The sequence below is a fragment of the Conger conger genome, chromosome 1 (genome assembly GCF_963514075.1).
Source record: "Conger conger chromosome 1, fConCon1.1, whole genome shotgun sequence".
Classification (NCBI taxonomy): domain Eukaryota; kingdom Metazoa; phylum Chordata; class Actinopteri; order Anguilliformes; family Congridae; genus Conger; species Conger conger.
The window spans coordinates 34910918-34932360 of NC_083760.1; the positions used below are offsets into that span (position 1 = coordinate 34910918).

General features: G+C 41.5%; 1 protein-coding gene across 13 annotated transcripts in view; it reads left to right on the top strand.

Annotated features, from left to right (window-relative positions):
* LOC133133246 (filamin-A-interacting protein 1-like) overlaps positions 1-17084 on the top strand; it is a 56201-nt gene extending 39117 nt beyond the window's left edge. For 2 of the 13 annotated variants that reach the window (XM_061249349.1, XM_061249423.1), the window contains exons 5-6: positions 1195-3934; positions 4412-5892. In XM_061249349.1, coding sequence (XP_061105333.1) covers positions 1195-3934; positions 4412-4621 — 2950 coding nt within the window. In that variant the 3' untranslated portion in view covers positions 4622-5892. Of the gene's footprint in view, positions 1-1194; positions 3935-4411; positions 5893-8424; positions 9503-9535; positions 10476-11465 lie in introns of those variants that run through there. The other 11 variants (XR_009709196.1, XM_061249357.1, XM_061249364.1 and 8 more) reach the window with 11 other exon arrangements.
* The last annotated feature ends 4359 nt before the right edge of the window (positions 17085-21443 follow it).

The following is a 21443-nucleotide window of genomic DNA, read 5'->3' on the forward strand; positions in this document are numbered from 1 at the left end:
CACTGGTCGTTTCTTTTTACACTGGATTTAACCAAGGGCTAGAGGAACATTCGCTTGTCTCCAGTCCAAGGGAAATCTTTTTTCTCCACTCTTTACTTTACACTTTACACCAATTTGTCACACTCCCTTTCGGGTTGCATTGGGCTCTGGCTACCTTCCAACGTCTGATGTACTGGCTGTTAAGACCAAAATAAAATGGTGGTGCAATCCAGAATTTCCATACCTTTCTGTGTCCTGCTCTTCTGTCCTCGGTGTCAGGGGTTGTCACAGGGTATAACAGACACATTTACATAACCAAAAGCATTATGAAAACTGTCAGGACAGGGCCCTTGTAGTATTAACCTTTACACAAAAAGTCTAACCTGAACAATCCTGCACCAGCAAGCTTTTTGAACAGAGTGCCGAAGATAGCATTAATGCTACCTACCTTGCGAACAGCTAGCTATACCTATACCCTTATAAGTTGTCTTAAGCATAATCAAACTCATTGTGTATACCTGCACAATCAAGAAGGATGTATGTTTCTTTGAAAAAAGTTTATTTACAAGTTAATTATACAAATGCATAAACATAACCATGCAGTTCATACAGATCAGTGCTGTGTCTCATGTTTTAAATAAATCAATGTGCGTAAACTGTGGCAGTTATAATCTCTGTTCAGTTTATCATAATTAAGGTTTATTGAAGGCCATTTATTGTAGCTTACTTTTGAAGGCTACAATATCATATTTCTATCATATTTGCTTATGCTATAATAACTTCTGCAGTGAAGTGACACTTACTGCTGTATAAAAAAATGGTCGCAACAGTGTTATGATTCTGTCATAATGGAAAAACATAGCTATACATTTCATAGTTAATAAATGTTAATAAATGCAATATGATATAAACTTTTTCAGACAGCTCTTCATGGAACATTTAACATAAAATAGTATGTTGGACTGTCAGATGTGTATCATAAGGAATTAAATACTCCCATAGTACACATTTCTGACACATAAAACAATGACCATATTACTTACAGAGTATATTGTAGGAACGGAATACCTGAATTATTTAGTTTGATAAACTTTCTTCTTTTTCATTTTATTTGCCTCAGGATGAATGCAAGTTAATTGTAAACCTGTTCATAACAACATGTGATTTATTTTTCTTTCATTCTGTAATTTATAACCTGTTATATTTTGCTTTCAGATTAAAGAGACTATTGGAGCAGGAGAAAGCATACCAGACCCGCAAAGACAAGGAACACAGCAAGCATCTGGAGAAGGTTCGAGAAGAGCTGGTGAAGCTGAAGTCCTTTGCCCTGATGCTAGTGGACGAACGGCAGCTGTATCTTGATCAGATAGACCAACATAGCCAGAGGATCCAAGATCTTGCTAAGCAGCTACAGGAGAAGGAGCAGAAGCTAAGTGCTGTCACCTGCAAAGCCAAAGAGGATAGCCAGAGGATCCTGAAGCTGGAAGTGGACCTGGAGTGCAAGGCGGCTAAGTTTGCCCAAGGCCACGAGGAGATGACCACCAAGTTGGGTGGCCAGGAATCCCAGAACCGGCAGATGAGACTCAAGCTTGCCAGCATGACACGCAGGATTGAAGAGCTGGAGGAGAGCAACCAGACCTTACAGAGGTCTGAAGATGAGCTCCAGGCGCTGAGGGAGAAGATTAGCAAGGGGGAGTGTGGCAACTCCAGCCTTATGACAGAGCTGGAGACCCTGCGCAAGAGGGTGCTGGAGATGGAGGGCAAGGATGAGGAGATCATAAAGACTGAGTCCCAGTGCAGAGAGTTGAGGAAGAGGCTACAGGATGAGGAGAGCCACTGCATAGAGCTGAAGCTAGAGGTGGAAAAGCTCCAGAAGAAGATGATAGAGCTGGAGAAGCTTGAGGGAGCCTTTAGCATCAGCAAGTCTGAGTGCACCCAGCTGCAAACCAGCCTGGAGAAGGAGAGGGGCCTTGTGAAAGAGCTTGTCTCTGAACTGGATTTGGTGAAGAACCATGTGAAGGAACTGGAGACCTCAGAGTCACGGCTAGAGAAAGCAGAGCTGGGCCTGAAAGATGACCTTGCCAAGCTGAAGTCATTCACGGTGATAATGGTGGATGAGAGAAAGAAGATGGCAGAGAGGATCAGGGAGGAGGAAAAGAAGGGTGATAGCCTGAACAGGATGTTCAAGACGGAACAATGCAAGGTCATGGAGGTGACAGAGAAGCTTATTGAGGAGAGCAAAAAGCTGCTCAAGCTGAAAGCGGAGATGGAGGCTAAGGTGACCTCCCTTGTTAAAGAGAAGGAGGAGCTGAAAAGCAAGTTTCGGAGTGAGGAAGAGAAATGCAAGGACCTGAGTTTGAGAGTCAGCCTGATGAAGACTAGAACTGATCATCTAGAGGAGGCAGAGAGGGAATGGAGCAGGATGAAGAGGGAACTGGAGAAACTCACAGAAGAAGACAACAGAATCAAGGAGTTGATGCTAGAAATCGAAAGGCTGAAGAACCGCCTCAAGCAATTGGAAGTGGTGGAGGGAGACCTGATGAAGACAGAGGATGAGTATGACCTGCTGGAGAAGAAGTTCAGGACAGAGCAGGACAAGGCTAATGTCCTCTCCCAGCAGCTAGAAGAGATGAGGAGCCAGATTGCTAGGAATAAGGCTATAGAGAAGGGGGAGGCAGTGAGCCAGGAGGCGGAGCTTCGGCAGCGGTGCAAGATGGAGGAAGCAAAGATGAGGGACCTACAGGCTGAAGTCCAGGCACTCAAGGAGAAGATACACGAGCTAATGTACAAAGAGGACCAGCTCTCACAACTGCAGGTGGACTACTCTATACTTCAGCAGAGGTTCATTGAGGAGGAGAAGAAGAAGACGAACATGAGCCATGAGGTCCTCAATCTCACAAAAGAGCTGGAGGTTACCAAACGCTATAGCCGTGCCATGAGGCCTAGCACTAATGGACGGAGAATGGTGGATGTCCCCTTGGCATCCACTGGGGTACAGACAGACATCGTGGCCTGTGATGTAACTGAGGACACCCCTGCAGTGTTTATCAGGAAATCTTTCCAGGAGGAGAACCACATCATGAGCAACCTACGACTAAAGGGCCTTAAGAAGCCAGTGGAGAGGCCATCTGTGCTGGACCGCTACCCTCCTGCTGCTAATGAGTTCAACATGAGGAAGACATGGATGCCCTGGATGAAGAAAAAGGAGGGCAGTTTGGAGTCATCACACTCCAATGCGCAATCCCCACGGACTGGGACAATGCCCACATCTCAGAGGCAAGGGCAGCCCCTGCATATCCGAGTGACCTCAGATCACGGGTCCAGCACGGCCACCTTGGAGATCACCAGTCCCTCCTCTGAGGATTTCTTCTCTAATGCTACCATCATCCCCACATTGGGGCAGCAGAAACCACGCATAACCATCGTCCCAAAGCCCACCAAAGCCGGTGAGAGTGTGGTTGATCTGGAGAGGGCTAAGTCACCTGTCACCATAACAACTATATCCAGGGCCAAATCTCCAGAGACCTCCAAGTCTGATAGGCCTTTGTCACCCATCTCCATTGTGACAGTCAGTACATCTGCTATAGCAGATGTTTCTAGCTCCCAAGCAATGCAGGACATGACCATGGGGCGGTCTGTGTTCAAGGTGACCCCTGAGAAGCAGACAGTGCCCACACCCAAGAAGTTCTCCAATACCAGCATTATCACCACCACAGAGGATAACAAGATCCATATTCACCTAGGACCACAATTCAAGCGGCCCCTGGAGAGTGGCTGTAGCCCCCCCACCATCACTGTCAGGCCTCTTGCTGTTACAACAGAGAGCAAGGATGTTGCCACAGGTACTGTTCTGCGCTCACCACGCCATGGTACTTCTTTCAAGACCACACCAGGAAAGGTGCTGAGCAGCGTTACCATCACCCCCATCACATCTGCCCCCTCCAGGTCAACTCAGGTTAGTGTCAGAATTTATTTGTAACATAAATAGAATGCACACTCTTAAGTAATGTGCTGTAGCTCAGGCCAGAGGATGCACACAAGAAATGTAGCCCTATCCACTTTGCCCCCTTATGATTGATTATTAATTATTGTTGCGTTCATATTTATATCTTACAAAAAACTGTGGCATAAGAAAACCACAAAACGACTATGCCAGATGATTTTTTTAAAAACCACTAGTGAAAGCAGCAGTTTAGATACTTATCAGCCTGCAGGGGAAAAAACTCCAGCCTCCACCTCGTCATGCTCACGCTTTACAACCATCATCCAGCCATTGATTAGTTGCATTTGGTGTGATTGAGGTGGAACACCTCAAATACCAGGATCTGCCTGGGGGTACTCAAGGAAAGGTTCGGGAACCACTAATCCAGGCTCTTTTGAGCCTAACTCTTTTCACTAATGTACATGTTTTACTGTCTTCTCCTCTCGTTAGCCAGGAACAGATGCACCACCCCCACGGACCGCTGTCACTCACATCCCCATGTCGAAAGGTATGAAAACAGGTAAAGCGGTTCCGGGGAACATGGGCGTCTTCACCGTGACGAGGCTAGAGTCACGGGCCGAGAGGCAGTCCATGGAAATCGTACTGAGGAAATGCATGGCTAGCGACAGAACTGCTCCTCTGTCTGGAGGAAAGGGTTGAGCTGCTGCTGTGGTTCTCACTGATAAACCAACATGGCTCACCCCACGTAATCAGCGCCATGGAGAACACACACCCTGGCAGCATGCAGTAATTGATTGGAAAATAGAACCAAACTTTATTATCAAGTCGTTAACTGACTGCCCGCTTTTTCTGTGTTGGCTTACATGTGAAAAGTGAACAGCTTGTGCTAGACAGCACAGACTGGCCGACGCAAGGCTATAATATTTTTCCGGCCTTTTGTATGTCGGAGTGTATACTGTAAATATAGTACTAAGGGCTGGGTTTGCTTTCAAGCTAAGAATGCTTTCCAGCATGTTTATACTCCTTTCAATGGGGCAGTTATTTTCTGCAAGGCCATGCTATTACTAACTGCACCTGTGTTAATGATGGGCAAACACTGGGCTTTCCTCACATATCCATAACTCATTGTCCTGACATCCCCTGTCATACAAAACAGAAAGTTGTTCTTATTTTGGAAGATTTTGAAGGAAATCATTTCACAGAATTAAGAACTCTATATAAAAGATGTACATACAAATGTCCAATTGGCCTTGTAAATCAAAATGCCAGATGAGTCTCGATTATCATCAGAAATATATTTATCAGCCCCTAAATATTGCATGTTAAAAATGTTTACAAAAAAAATCTAACATATCACATGCTTTAGAAAAAAGATCAAACAAATATAAAATAAAATAAAAAATAGTTAAGTTATGTCTAAAAACAGCTATTTGTTAATAAGACATTCTATTACAGTCTTCACCACATCATGAAACTTTCCTCACGGAAGGTAGAAATCATTTATGTAAATGAGAAGAACATACAGAGAATACTGCATATGTCCTGATAAGATTCTGTTGCAGCTGCTTTAATCCAAAGACATTTGATATTGATAGAATCATGTAGCAGTACAGCAAGACATATTGCAAATGTATGAAACAGGAATACGTTTGCCTGTGTTCAGTTTTAAGTATTTGGCTGCCCTGTGTGGACACATTGTGCATGTGACTCATATAAATCGAACATACTGTATTTAGAACAGGTTTTGTCATAGAAACAGGAGAAAGGACACCTAGCTATGGTCTCCCTGTGTTGAAAACTATATAAACTAAGCAATAAGAATGAGCTACATCCTGATAAATCTACCGTAAATCCTCAAATTGTGGCCGGGGTCTTTTATTTACTTAGGCTGCACAAAGCACAGGCCTCTATTTGGGGCAGGCTCGTATTCGAGGCAGGCCTTTATTTCTTATTAGGCTTCTGTTGTAGAATTTTATTCTTAGAAATAAAGTAAAAGGCTACACTTAAAGTGGGCCAACACTGTTCAACACTTCCTGTAACTGTTCAGAAATCAATTAGTGTAGGCTAATCAGGAACACCATTTGGTAAGTCATAGTGTCAGTCTTAACAGACTTAGTTTATTGCAAATATTCTCAAACACAATAAATCACATGCAAGTCCAGAATCCATAAAATAATAACTTGCCAGACACGCCTTCATGAACAATAACAAATTAGCGTAGATAACAGCAAGTTAAGGATCTTTTTTTCCTAAAGTGAGACATGCGTTTCGTTTGGAGCAGCATACCGGTAGGCTATCAAAAGATTTTCACTTTGGTTTGGGATTTTATTTACTTTTGGACTGTTTGATTCTATTGCTAAATGTTGGGACTGATGGGCACTGAAATCTGGGGGGTATTTGATGGTTCACGGTTAAGTTTTATGTAGTTGAAAGAGTGTCGGGTGTTTATTGCGAGCCAAGGCAGCCGCTTTCATTCATTCATTGAACGTGCGCTGTGCTGTAAATACATGGAAACCTTATTGCGTAGCCAAGTAGCCTAAATTGAGTTAATTTTAAATTTTGCCTGATTTACTTTTTATTAAATTCGTAGGCTGGAATGCCTCGCGGTAACAATTGTGTTTAAATGCATACTGCTTCAGCCTTTGGCAAGCTACTAAGAAGGGGGCGGCAAGCGACTGGTAACTTGAGAGCTACGTGTTGGAGACCCATAGTGTAGGACAACGACTTTTCATTGGCAACAGTATTAAACCAACCAACAATATAAAATATTAAGAAGAGCTCTTTTATTTCATTGAGTTAAATCGAAACAATGTCTTCTAGTGCTCATGGACTGATAGCCCTACTGGTAGGCAATATTACCCCGGCTTGTATTTGGGGGCCGGCCTTTATTTGTCCGAATCGACCACGCCCCCGGCTATTATCCGAGGCCCGGCTTCAAATAGAATCCCGGAGGATTGCGGGTTTACTGTAATCCCAAGGGGAAACTCAACAATTGAAATGTGCTCTGCAAGCCCACAAATCGTTAATTTATGCAATGTTAAGATTCAGCATATGAATGATTAATTCCTCTGAATCGTGTATCTCATTGCAGTACCATCCTGTAAAGGAGATAGGTATTGGAGGAAAAACCCTTGCAATGTAATTGACACGTGCAAATGTCTCCTGCACAAAAATGGGAGATATTGCATCCCTCAAATGGGCAGCTTAAGAACTCAGTGAATTTATTGAAAAGCACCAGATCAGTCAAGAACAAACCATAAAACAATCCCATGGTATTCCAGGAAAAATATGATTGGTGCGCATATTGTACATTTACTGTATATTGTATCATTTAGCAGGTGCTAAATGATACAACAGAACTTGAATGTAATTCAAACAAAGCACATAACTTCAATTGGATTTAATTCACCATTTTCTTGCAGGCTATATGGAATATGAATGTTTTAAGATTGAGAGACCATTCTATGGATTCTTTATTCTTAATTATTTGAAGAATTAACCACAACAGTCTAGCCTAAAATGTCTTGACTATGTTTCCATACTAATAGTTGACTGAGCATGGGTTTGAGTATTAACTATATTGAATAAGATATTATGTGACTATATTCTGGTGCATTACAGTGCATCCGGAAAGTATTCACAGCGCTTCACTTTTTCCACATTTTGTTATGTTACAGCCTTATTCCAAAATTGATTAAATTCATTTTTTTCCTCAAAATTCTACACACAATACCCCATAATGTGAAAACAGTTTTTTTGAGATTTTTGCTAATTCTGAAATCACATGTACATAAGTATTCACAGCCTTTGCCATGAAGCTCAAAATTGAGCTCAGGTGCATCCTGTTTCCAACCTTGAGATGTTTCTACAGCTTAATTGGAGTCCACCAGTGGTAAATTCAGTTGATTGGACATGATTTGGAAAGGCACACACCCGTCTATATGTAGCCAGTGGGACTGTAGGACCCAGGGGCGAATAGTAAGGGCTTAAATGACGAGGTGTGCATAGGGGCAGGATTCTTGCGTCATCAGTCAGCTGCTTAGCCAGGGGAGCGGAGTGGAAAGTGCGGTAAATTGGAATTGTTTGGCGTGCTGTTATATAAGAATAGCATTAGCTGCCTTATAATAGAGTACGTCGTTTATAAGTATGTGGGTTCTTGTAGATTACCGATGGACGAAGACAATCCGGGCATTGGCGTTCCGTGTGTTAAAGGGTGTGCGTGTGCAGTCACCGGTGTACGGTGTACGGAGGCATTTTGTTGGGTTTAACGAGGGTAGGTATGCTTCCCATAAAGTGTGTGGTTTTGATGCGAGCCTTGGGATGGGCCGTAATGTGATTTTGCTATGGTCTGTTTCGTGGAATTTGTAGGTAAATAGAACCATTCTTAAATCTCCGCTAGTGATTCCCTCTTAATCGCAGTAAAGGATGTATGATAAACAAAGCATCGAAGCGGTGCCCTGCTGTGCGCGCTGAGAATATTCATATTTAATGTCTTTCAACAGATCCTGCTGGTGTTAAGAGCGTTTGCCTAATTGCTGCTGCGTGCGGGGGGGCGGATGGCCTGGAAGCCGGCTTGTGAATGAACCCCGCCACTCGTCGTTTTTGCCATTTGGTTTGGACAGCTAGCCACTGTTTTCCCATATGTGAAGTTTGTATATGTTTATATCATGTCTATGAAAATGAGCTCTTTTAATCATTGATGTTTTACTATTGATGCAATTTGTTGTGTTTGGGCAGTGTGCAGTACCAAGGGTGGGCTGTACTATTGTAATCAACCATTATATGAGAGCAGTGTGCAATATCAAGGCTGGGACAAGGGGAGGTGCCAGTAGGCAGGTAGACAATTGTCCAAAGTGCATCTGATTATCTTGGCACTTCATGTTCTTTACTCGCTACTACATTACTTATTTTAAATCTTAATTGCCTTTGCTTGGGTTCTCATATATTTAGTGGGCAGGGCTCGATCCTCAACGTGTTACGAGGACCACCTGTGTGGTGTGATTACGATTGGTGTGTATTGACCTAGCCTTTTATGGTTAACCTGGTGTCACCTTGGTTGCGGTGCTTGGGGTGTTGAGTCACTGGGAAGCCCTGTACTTATTGTGGATCAAAAGTGGGTTGCCTGTCAATATTGAGCATTGGGGTGCTGCCCAACATTATTCTTGCATATAAATCTTGTGTTGATGAGAACTCATGTATGTACCCCTAATACACTGCTGTAAGTAAAGGTTGGTCCTTTACACAACAAATATTTTAATTACTCTGAATGAATGGTATAAATAAAGTATTATTGTGTTGCTTTTGATACATCAGCCTCCAATCCTTTCATTCATTTGAATAACCCTAGCGTGGGGAGGGATCTTTACTGTAGAGTATCAGTGGGTTCTCCCATCCCTGTTAAATAGATGGGAGTGGCATAATCGTAACATATGGTAGTATAATGGAACTGGGTTGTTGCTAACGGCCACATATATAAGGTCCCACAGTTGACAGTGCATGTCGGAGCACAAACCAAGCATGAAGTCAAAGGAATTGTCTGTAGACCGCCGAGACGGGATTGTCTCGAGGCGCAAATCTGGGAAAGGGTACAGAAAAATTTCTGCTGCTTTGAAGGTCCCAATGAGCACAGTGGCCTCCATCATCTGTAAATGGAAGAAGTTCGGAACCACCAGGACTCTTCCTAGAGCTGGCCGCCTGTCTAAACTGAGCAATCGGGGGAGAAGGGCCTTAGTCAGGGAGGTGACCAAGAACCCGATGGTCACTCTGTCAGAGCTCCAGCGTTCCTCTGTGGAGAGAGGAGAACCTTCCAGAAGGACAACCATCTCTGCAGCAATCCACCAATCAGGCCTGTATGGTAGAGTGGCCAGACGGAAGCCACTCCTTAGTAAAAGGCACATGGCAGCCCGCCTGGAGTTTGCCAAAAGGCACCTGAAGGACTCTCAGACCATGAAACAAAATTCTCTGGTCTGATGAGACAACGATTGAACTCTTTGGCGTGAATGCCAGGTGTCATGTTTGGAGGAAACCAGGCACCGCTCATCACCTGGTCAATACCATCCCTACAGTGAAGCATGGTGGTGGCAGCTTCATGCTGTGGAGATGTTTTTCAGCGGCAGGAACTGGGAGACTAGTCAGGATTGAGGGAAAGATGAATGCAACAATGTACAGAGACATCCTGGATGAAAACCTGCTCCAGAGCCCTCGACCTCAGACTGGGGCGACGGTTCATCTTTCAGCAGGACAACGACCCTAAGCACACAGCCAAGATATCAAAGGAGTGGCTTCAGGACAACTCTGTGAATGTCCTTGAGTGGCCCAGCCAGAGCCCAGACTTGAATCCGATTGAATATCTCTGGAGAGATCTGAAAATGGCTGTGCACCGATGCTCCCCATCCAACCTGATGGAGCTTGAGAGGTGCTGCAAAGAGGAATGGGCGAAACTGCCCAAAGATAGGTGTGCCAAGCTTGTGGCATCATATTCAAAAAGACTTGAGGCTGTAATTGCTGCCAAAGGTGCATCAACAAAGTATTGAGCAAAGGCTGTGAATACTTATGTACATGTGATCGCTTAGTTTTTTATTTTTAATAAATTTGCAAAAATTTCAAAAACTTTCATGTTGTCATTATGGGGTGTTGTGTGTAGGATTTTGAGGAAAAAAATGAATTTATTCAATTTTGGAATAAGACTAACATAACAAAATGTGGGAAAAGTGAGGCGCTGTGAATACTTTCCGGATGCACTGCATGTTCTATTTTGGGACATATTCTGATGTGAGTGCCATTTTGGTCTGTTAGTATACTAAATAATAAGTAATGGTACAGACTTTAATTCTGAACTGCATAGCCTACAGTTTATCTTCATTAGGACCCCAGTAACAGGGCAGATGTCCAAAGATCCCATGATATGGACTACAGTATGCACCAGTGTCAAGGACAAAATCAGCAAAGAGTTCATTGTCATAGTCAGCCCCTCTTTTAGCAGTTAACAGTTGCTGACTCAAACAAGGAATTTGCCTACTCTTATTTGTATGCCAATGCACTTTGCTTGTCTGCTATTAATAAATAATGGGAATTATATTGGTTGGTGGATATTCAAAAATAGTTTGTTCACTGACATTTGTTTAGTGAGTTCTCCTTGTACATGTTGTGACGGTTTAGAAAAACAAACAGGAGGATGCTAGAATTTAAAGAGAATTTATTGATGACATTTCTCTCATTAATACTGAACTGAAATCATATTTACTGCAACATAATCTTGCGTGTAAATTTGTGTATGGGGTGGTAGGGGACACAGTCTTTCAAAGTTTTGCATTACTATGCTTTGGAAATGCTATTTCCATCCCTGTCTGATATCATAAGTGGAGAATATGAAACATGAAAGGTCTACTGCCACTATATAGTGTTACAAATGTAAGGGAGTTCTATTTGGAATGTGTGTTTGTGTGGCTGATTGCGTATTTGTGTCTGCTGTAACAGAACATAACATAAGATGAACAAAAAAGGTTTGATATTTTCCAATTCACTTTTTTTTTTTCCTTCTTAGAACATGTTGTACATCATGTGAAAGTTCATCCAAGATGAAGCTTTTGCACGAACAAGCTTCAACATTCTCTGGCACCTGTACTCCATGGCAGTTCCTCTCCTGGCCAGTGCATCGTCCCTGGGAGTATAGTTCTCATGTATTCAATTGCCTTGTATTCATGTTTTATATGAATGAGAAAACGGAAAGCCCATATATAGATATAAGCCCCCCCCCCCCCCCCCCAAACGGGCTTGTTAAATGATTATTTGCAAGCTGCAAAGTCCTCAGTTTTGTCAACATGCTCCATTCTGAAAGCCCTGTTGATTTTTCCAAGAAGGAGGACCAGGGGATACGACTGGCTATTTTTTCATCAACAGAAGGAAGCACTGAACGCAAAACAACTGCTAATTTACAGCTCACACGCATTCAGTTAAACAAAAGTATTAGAACTGTACATTATTATCTATTTACATCTGAGCATGGTTTAAATTTCATTATGAAATCATTTGTGGCTACTGCATTACAATGCATGCCAGTTTTTTATTGCTGGTGAAACTAGCCATAAAACTGAATACTTTTTAAAGTCTTCCCTTTCGAATGTAGGTCCTCCAGTGCAATAATCCAAAAATCCAGTTTTTGCAATATCCCTGTCTACATGAACAATGAATCCACCCATTTCTAGTAGAGTCAGCATTAAAACAATAGAAATCTATGTACTCACTGAAAAATACTTGAAATAGCATTCCAAAAGGACTTCCCAGTAAACTAAAACTTTATTAATATTTTGGGCAATTTGTATTTTACCTGAGCATTTTTGTATTTTGTATTTTACGTATTATGTATTTTACCTGAGAATGCTTGTACTTTCACTCAATTATATTTCAGAGAATAATATCATACTTTGTACTCCTTTTTTACTTACTTACTTTTTCATTTCTACCTTCAAAGCACTCTTTACAAGTCCAACTATTTCTTCTCTGGACAAATTACCAATCCCTGTTTTTATTTAAAACAGGCAATCAAACCCATATCAATGGCTAATGAACTCGCCACACCCATACCCTGACTAAACACCAGCTGAAGTACAGTATGTTTCATTTGATCACTATTAGCTAAAGGTATTAGCAAAATGATTCCATATGTAAGACCTCACATCTGTAGAACCTCATCAACAAGACGATGTTCTTAACTTTTTATTTTATTTTGGTAGCCTATTGTACCCCATCTAATCCAATTAGAGTTAGTAATAGATACACATCCCGTCCCTCGGCGGCCCAAAGGAGAGCAACATGCCTTCTTCAAGCCGTCTCGTCTCATGCTTGTGTCCGTGATTCCGAGGTGCTTTTTGTGCGGCGATCAGCTAACCCTGCCAATTGTGCTGCTCCACGAGAGCCGGCCAAAGGTGGCAGTTGAACTCAGTGTGCAACTGCAACGAATTGCAACCGCAAGTCCGCTGCATCTTAGCCCGTTGCGCCACCGTGGCTCTAGATGTTCTTAACTTTTAATAGGATTGTACGCAGACGTTTTGCTTCAAGTTCTCCAAAAATGTGAAAAGTCTGCTATGGAGTATTAATTATTCAGTATATACAAGGCTCAAATTAAAGGACAGAGGGGCATTGAAATGAGTTAGTATTATTTTCGATTACATTAGTTTATGAGTTTTCAGTCTTTACCAAGCACTACAATTCCCGATAATTGTTGGAATCGGACTGGGATGTAATGCTGCATTGTTTGTTCAAAGTTTTAATTTTCAGGTCTGGACTCTTAATTGTGGAAATTAAACACACTAATGGACAATGAATCAACAAACACCGGCTAACGTGGGCAAGAACATGTAACATTAAGGGTGGCTAACTATGGTGGCACTTCTTCACCAGCTGCAGTGATCAAATGAAACATGCTGTACTTCAGCTGGTGTCTAATCAGGGTATAGGTGTGGGGATTGGTAATTTGTCCAGAGAAAAAATAGTTAGACTTGGACTTGTGAAATTTGTAACGAGTGCTTTGAAGTAAAAAGTAAGTAAGTAAAAAAGGAGTACAAAGTATGATATTTTTCTCTGAAATACAATTCTCTGAAAGCATTCAAACTTAAAAACGCTCAGGTAAAATAGTTTTAGTTTACTGGAAAGTCCTTTTAGAATGCTATTTCAAGCATTTTTCAGTGAGTACATAGATTAATATTGTTTGTACTCTGGCTTTGTCAATTAGCTGTTAAAGAATGAGTCTTAATTTCAATAAGTAAAATCATGTGAATCAATGAAATTATCTGGACAAGTATTATCAGCACTGCACCCATACACACTCACTTGTTTGCTTGCAAATATTGATAGATTTGCCATGGATCTGTAATCATAACATAACATAATGGCGAGACCAGGCCATTCAGCCCAGTAATGCTCACCTACCACTAAAGTGTACCAACTGCTTAGTTTGCAAAAAATCTAAATAGTATCTAGGACCATATCAAGCCTGATCTTTTTATGCCTCCTCATTCTGCTAACTGAAATCACTCTGAAGAATCGCCTGTTGTTCACTTTATTAATCCATTATTATTAATTTAATTTAAAAGCCTGAAATCAAATCCCCCTAAGTCTCCTTTTGCTAAACTTAAAGAGATTAAGCATCTTAAGTCTTTCCTCAAAACATTTATCTTTCATACATATAATCAATCTGGTTGCCCTTCTCTGAACCATTTCCAGGGCCTCTATCTTTCTTATAGGGCAGTCCCAGAACTGCACACTCGAAGTGTGGTCTGAAAATAGGGTATTGTCACAGAGGAGAACTGATCTGAACCACACGCACACTCAGAAATGTAGTAAACCGCAGGCTTTAATCAGAGTATTACAGATAATGGTCAAAGCACGGAAAACAGGGCAATACAGGCAAGGCAGTATGTTGTGATAGGATAAGCAATGGTCGAAAACCGGAAGTAATTTCAATGGAGGTAGGAGTGGGGAGCTGGAGTGGAGAGGGAGGGCCGGGCAGAGAATGAGGTCCAGGGCTAGCGAGGGTCGAAAACCAGGGAGTCAGTCCAATGGGGGTAGGAACGGGGAAGGAGCTGGAGAGGAGACGGAGGGCCAGGCAGAGAACGAGGTCCAGGGCAAGCAGGGGTTGAAACCAGGGAGTCAGTCCAATGGGGGTAGGAACGGGGAAGGAGCTGGAGAGGAGACAGAGGGCCGGGCGGAGAACGAGGTCCAGGGCAAGCGGGGGTCGAAACCAGGGCTGGGCGGAGGAGCAGGCAGGCAACAGTAATTGGTAGGAAATCAGGAACTGGCAAGGTATCAGGAACATGCAAAACAGAGGTAAGGAAAACAGGACATAAACACAAAGGCACGGTAGAAGATGGCTCCAAACAAAGGGAACAGGTAGGCTTATATACACACTATACAATGAGAAACAGGTGAGGGAATTACAGGAAACACATGGTGTGGAGGGAGTAGAAGAGGGAAAACATGAAATGGAACATTGATGCAGAGAATACATAGAAAAGCAGAAACTAGGAAACAAACTATGAAATGGGCACGGAATGTGACAGATAGGAAAACCTTAAATGGAACATGGAACTTAGTAAATAAATAAAACAGAGAAATCAGGAAATAACAAGAATGTGTGGGCATGGGATGTGACCAGTATTGTATAAGGTGAGTATAACTTCCTTAGATTTATACTCAATACTCTTGGCGATGTATCCTAGCATCCTGCGGGCCTTTTTTACTGCTACCTGACATTGACTAGAACCTGAAAGGCTTTGATCAACTGTTACCTCCAAGTCTTCTTCAACTTGAGCTCCTTCCAATTTTGTACCACCCATAAAGTAATCCTGTCTTATGTTTTTATTTCCTACATGTAGAAAATTTTGCTATATTGAATTTCATTTGCCAGGTTTCTGCCCACTTCTGGATTCTGTTTAAATCTTCCTGGATTACTTTTGTCAAGGTTCTGGGTATCTATTCTATTGAATTTCCAGGCACTACATAGAGGGCGCTCTTGCCATATTTCTGCCAAATTGGTAATCAGGCTGACTTTGACAATGAGTGGCGCTCAGGTAATCAATATCCGCATGCTGATGACTAATTCCAATTGTCTGCTGCATGCAGGTTGATTACCAATGAAGGTCAGCTGTGTGTCTTTCTTTTTAAGCTCTGCGTTGTGTGTTATCTCCCCATTGCATTGCATGTTTCTGCTTTTTATTTTCATTTGTGCACTATGAGAGGTATTTAGGGCAACCTGTAGGGTAGTGGTTAAGGTAGATGACTGGTACCCGCAAGGTCGGTGGTTCAATCCCTGGTGTAGCCACAATAAGATCCGCACAGCCGTTGGGCCCCTGAGCAAGGCCTGTAACCCTGCATTGCTCCAGTGGAGGATTGTTTCCTGCTTAGTCCAATCAACTGTACGCCACTCTGGATAAGAGTGTCTGCCCAATGCCATTAATGTAATGTAATGTGATTGACGATACTCATTTACCTGTTGTGGCAAAGGGTATGGGAGCTGAACACGCAGCAACCCTTTGTTACCTTAGGGTAGTGAGGACAGTCTGTCATACTTTCACCTTCACATATTATTTTGCGCACAAATGTCAGAGACATGACAGTTTGAAGAAGGTATTCCTCTGGGAATTGAGACCCCATTAGCAGCTTCCTTCTGCCTAGGCCAAGTGTTAGGGTTTGAGTTTATTGCACACTTTCCCACACCCTTTACTCACCGACCGCCCAGGGTTTTGTGTTTGACAACCCTTGGAGCAGTAGGTGCATTTACTTGGCGACTCCTGCACAGTCAGTCGCGCCTAGGTGAGCTTCTAGTGAATCTCTGTATTTGCTGACTTTCCTAAAGTCAAGTGGTGTACATAGTCGTTGGAGTATCGCCCCTCTCTGAGGAGAGCTTTTTGATCTCACCGATAAGCCCGGGGTTCCGGGGCTGAGACCCCTGTTGCTGTACAGAGGTACACTTCCTACTTCTGTTTGAGTTTGTCATGTGGTACCTTATAATTGGAAATCTACAATATCATAAGGCCTGCTAACATCAAAACACTTGGTAGCTTCCTCAAAGAATGCCAAAAGGTTTGTCAGGCATGACCTACCCTTGACCCTAAACCATGTCAACTGCCAATTAGAATGTTATTCTTTTCAATAAATAATTTCACTTTGTCTCTAATGATAGATTCCAGTATTTTCCAAGCTCAGTTTCCTGAATCAGTATGATCCCTTTCTTATATATTGGTATAATATTACCTTATATTATATTTCTCCAGTCTCTAAAGACTGTTTAAAAGTACTTGCCAGTGGTTTAAAAAAATTCTCACTTAACTCTTGTTAGTGAGTTCCCTTAGGAATATGCCATCGGGGCATGCTGCCTTATTTGGCTCTAGTTTACATATACATTTACATTTATCTAGTACTTCTTTATCCTCTATCTCAATATCAGCTTAGACATTCTGGGTATTGAATATGCCTTTTGGCCTATTGGTAACCTCCTCCTTGGTAAAACTCTCAAAAAAGAAGCCATCTAAGCAGATTTTAAAGCATCAGCAATATCTTTATTCTTATACAGCAGTTCTCCTATTCTTAATGCACTTAACTATATTTGCATAATTATATGTGTTTTGTGTCTGGTTTGGTTGCACAAATAAATATTATTTTTTTCTGAAAAGTTTCAGTTCTTCTTCTTTTCTGTTTGTCAGGGTAGCCTGGTAACTGGGATTTGGATATGAGACTAATGCTGTTACATTTCAACAATTAGGTCTATAAGATGAGTAGGGCCACCCATAGGCATATATTTGGGGGGATCCTGTGCCGCTTAACCCCTTATGGGCACATGTGACCTGCATGTTACATCTCCGCTAACTGGCGGATGCAACGCCAGCATTGTATTTGAACATATGACCGTTTAAATACATCGTGATTCCAAGGCCTTTCTCTGGCACCGTAGTGTTAATGTTGAGAGAGCGCTATATTACTCCCCTCAAATTCCTGTACACTCTGATTCCAAATAATTCCATAACATGTGGTGTGTATCTGTGTTGTAAAGCGTTGTCAATGACATTTTGCTACTCAAAAAACCAAAGGGTCTGATTCGTGAGCAGAGAAATTACTCTTTTGAAAAATTGAAAGGCCAAAGTTGCACTGATATCCAAAGCCTGAACAGAGAACTGTAATGTAAGAACAGTAATGTTAGGACTGGTAATACTAAATAAATACAAACACAATTAATTTATTACACTATTTAATTATTTCATAGTAAGTCACGACCAGTCAATGATGAGCCTTTCAGTTTGCCTGCGAATACTTGACCTGGTTGTGTCGGGAACAAAAAATGACAGCTTATCACAGAATCAGCATGGTATCATCTCTCTCTACTTCACTTTTGTGGAAGCTGTTGGTTTAACTGAAAGGTTTTTTTGCATAACTAGCATTGGCAAATAGTAGGTTAGATTGAACTACCTTTCGACTCCATAAATGGATACAGGAAAGTAAAAAAAAAAACAGGCATTGCCAAATGGGGTGCCCACTACTTCCCAATCGTCATGCTACACCTCCCACCATCCCCCACCCCCAATTTCAGCAGCAATTTCCCATGGCTATGAACTTAGCTGACAGCAGCGAGATTGCAGACTCAAGTCCCTCTACATTATAAATGTAATATTTTACATTTATATTTTAACCTTTTCACAAGTTTTAAACATTTGGCACAACATTTAGGGTTTTAATACTGAGCTAATTTAGCTAACTTCAGCTGTCTTAACAACGTCAGCAGTATTGCAATGCAATTTGCTGTAGCTAACTGAGCTAGCTAGCTAACGGTAATATAACATAGCTAGCTCTAGGTAGCTATTTTAGCCAATATTCATATTCGTAATCTTAATTACAAATGTATTCCTGTGTGCTGTAAAGAATTTGCTAGCTAGCTGGTAGGATCGGTACAACAGCTAGTGTGCATATAACTTGTCCATAACATACGAAAATAAAGCTACAAAACCTGTCTAGCTATGGCTCGCTATTCATCTGAATGACAGTAGTTTTCATTTCCCTATCTTTTCAAATACCCAGTGCTACATGTAACAGAAAATAGGACCAATGTAATATATGCTGAATAGCCAGCATCTTAACATCAAAACAAACACAGTTGTTTGAGAAATCTTGCTTTGATAGGCCATGTGGTGTGAACAAGGTAACATTTTCAGTAACGGAATGACAATCAAATGGTACAGTTCAGCAGAATAATTTAAAGCACACCAAAAGTCCTCCAAGGTCCAGGGGACAAGATCTGAGCAATGATTCTGTGAACACAGTGTATGTGAAAGTGAAAGTAAAGACAAAGTACAATTCAACATTAATTGTCTGCACGTGGGCAGTACAATAAGGAACGTATATGTTGATATTCAAAAGGCAGCATCCTACACCTTAAAGCAAAGTCAGCATTAACAAGACATTGGTCAACCTCAATCAATTCATAAACCACATCAATTTCTGTGTGAGTCCCCAAGTATTTTTCTGTATGGGTATTACTGGACCAGAAAATGTAAAATGTACATTTTCAACTGCAAATCTTTTCTTGGACACTGTTTCAAAGCAATGTTTAAGCTTTCTTCGTATATGTGTTTTTAAGTTGTTCTTATTTAACTTCAGTTTGCATTGTGGACAATTTATAATAACAATTATTGGCTTACCTTGTACGGTGGGACCAGATTATTAATGGAGCCATATCCGAGGTATATGGAATGCTGTGGATGCTACTGGTTGGACCCAGAACCTTCTTGTTGTGAGGCAACAGTGCTACCCACTGCATCACCAGGAGCCTCTGGGTGCTCTTGAGGGGCATCTGGGTGCTGTTTAAGGGCCCCTGGGTGCTCTTAAGGGCCTCTGTGCACTCTTGAGGAACCTCTGGGTGCTGATGGTATGTCAAGTGCTTCAGAAACTGTGCTCTGTTGATTATTGTTGCCATGCAATAGCAACAATGAAAGTGTGTCGATTTGACAACTCAATCCACACTCTGAAAGAGAGGAATAACAGTAAAGTAACAAGTTATTAAATTAAATTAAATACATTATGCTGTAACTGAAAAAATATGGCAAATCACTTGAAGAGAATATGCAAACTCCACACAGAGAGGCCCCGGCCGACGGGGATTCAAACCCAGGACCTCCTTGCTGTGAGGCGGCAGTACTACCCACTGCACCATCCATGCCGCCCTGTTGGCGCAACCGGCCATGCAAATGAACAGACTAAGAAATCTATTCGAAATTGTATTTTAATGATAATAAATTGAAAATAAAATACTATGGCATGATTTTATGTTAGAAACTTATAAAATCAACCAAATTTTACAAATAGCAATAGTTTTAAAGCTATTGACATAATTGGAAAAACTTCTCAAATGTCAGGGTGGCACAACTGTCAACATGGGACTTTTATTATGAAGTGAAGAGGTAATAACAGTAAACAGGATATTGCATCATCAAGAGGACCCCCAAGTGACTGTTATACCTGAGCAAAAAGGTTTGTAGATCTCTCTCAAATATTGATAAAAATAGCTACTTTAAACTCGTAGGTTGGCTGGTACACCATGTCAGGTGGTATAACCAATGTAAAACTAGGAAAATGTTATTTCATCATAAAACTCTTTCTTCCATTTAAAAATGATATGTGTATATGTATGAATTTGATAGCAATGGCAAAAGCTAATACAGGCATCCAAGTAGAAGCCTGTTTAATTTTTAATTAGTTGCAAATGTAAGGTGGCACAACCAGTAAGTCAGGTGGTGCAACTGCAATGAATGTTACTACATTAAATAAATTATAATAGTCTGAATAACAGTTTATTTTGCAGTTATTACTTTTATACAGTAGTCAGACCTTTCAGATTATTAAATGGGAATATGCAAGTTTATTTGTTCTCATGCTTTATTGAGGAAGAGAGAGGAATAATTGTGAACCCCCCCTCCCCGCCATCAGACAGCTGCCTAGAACAAAAAAGGAAAAGTGAGGCAACAGTGGAAGCAAGACCAAAAAAACACAGGGAAAGGAAAAGGGCTATGGAGGAAATCTTGAATTTTCAGTCAATGGATACAACTCCCATATATCTCCCAGTGCTTCAACATAACCCTCCCAACATTGATACAGATAATATTGTCAGTGTAGATGTACAGCAACCCAGAGCATCCTCAACACCACAGAGGGTAGCAAGCAGTGACATGAAATGGCAAAGAGAGAAAGCAACGTTGCGCAGTAAACTTCTCAAAATGAAAAGAGAAATAGAAGCTGCCAAAAGAGAATTGGAAAAATTATGAAAACGCATAGAAAGATTAAGGGGAAAAAAGTCTGAGAAGCAAAAGGAAAACTACAACTGAAGGGATCAAGGATTGCAAAGAAATTGGCCATCCAGAGAAAAGAGAGTTGTTGACTTCCTCTGTCGAGATGAAAACTGGCAGGGAGAAAGGATACAGTCACAAAAAACAAAAACAAACAACAGAGGCGTGTGTTAAGCGTTGACTGAACTCCATCTGCACTCTTACAGACAATATATTGTCCTTTCTTTGTAACACAGCCAAAAGTGTCAGGAACACTTGTATATGCTTACACTATGAGAATGTCAAACTCTGACTGACAACCTGCAGCAGAAATGTCTTCTGAAAACTGCTAGCATTTCACAGCTGTTGTCCTCAATTGTGTGCAGTCCAGACAACAAGTCAGGATGTATCGAGTCTGTACAAAATGCTGCTACAATGAGGTAGAAGTTGCAACACCCCAGGTGGAAGAGACTGACCTGGCATCAAAGGATAAGAAAGCCTGTGTCAGAGGGGCATAAAACCTACATGAATTTTGTGAAAGAAGCTCAAACTGGAACATGTGCTGAACTGTTGAACCTTTTCAATCAGACGCTCGACAGCCTAGCCAAACACCACTGTAATTGGTTGCACCGAGCCACCAAAAAATAAAGAAAGAATGTGTTTTTTTCAGAGAACTTCTCCTGCAAACCTCATAGTGCAGTGCAATAGTTTCATTT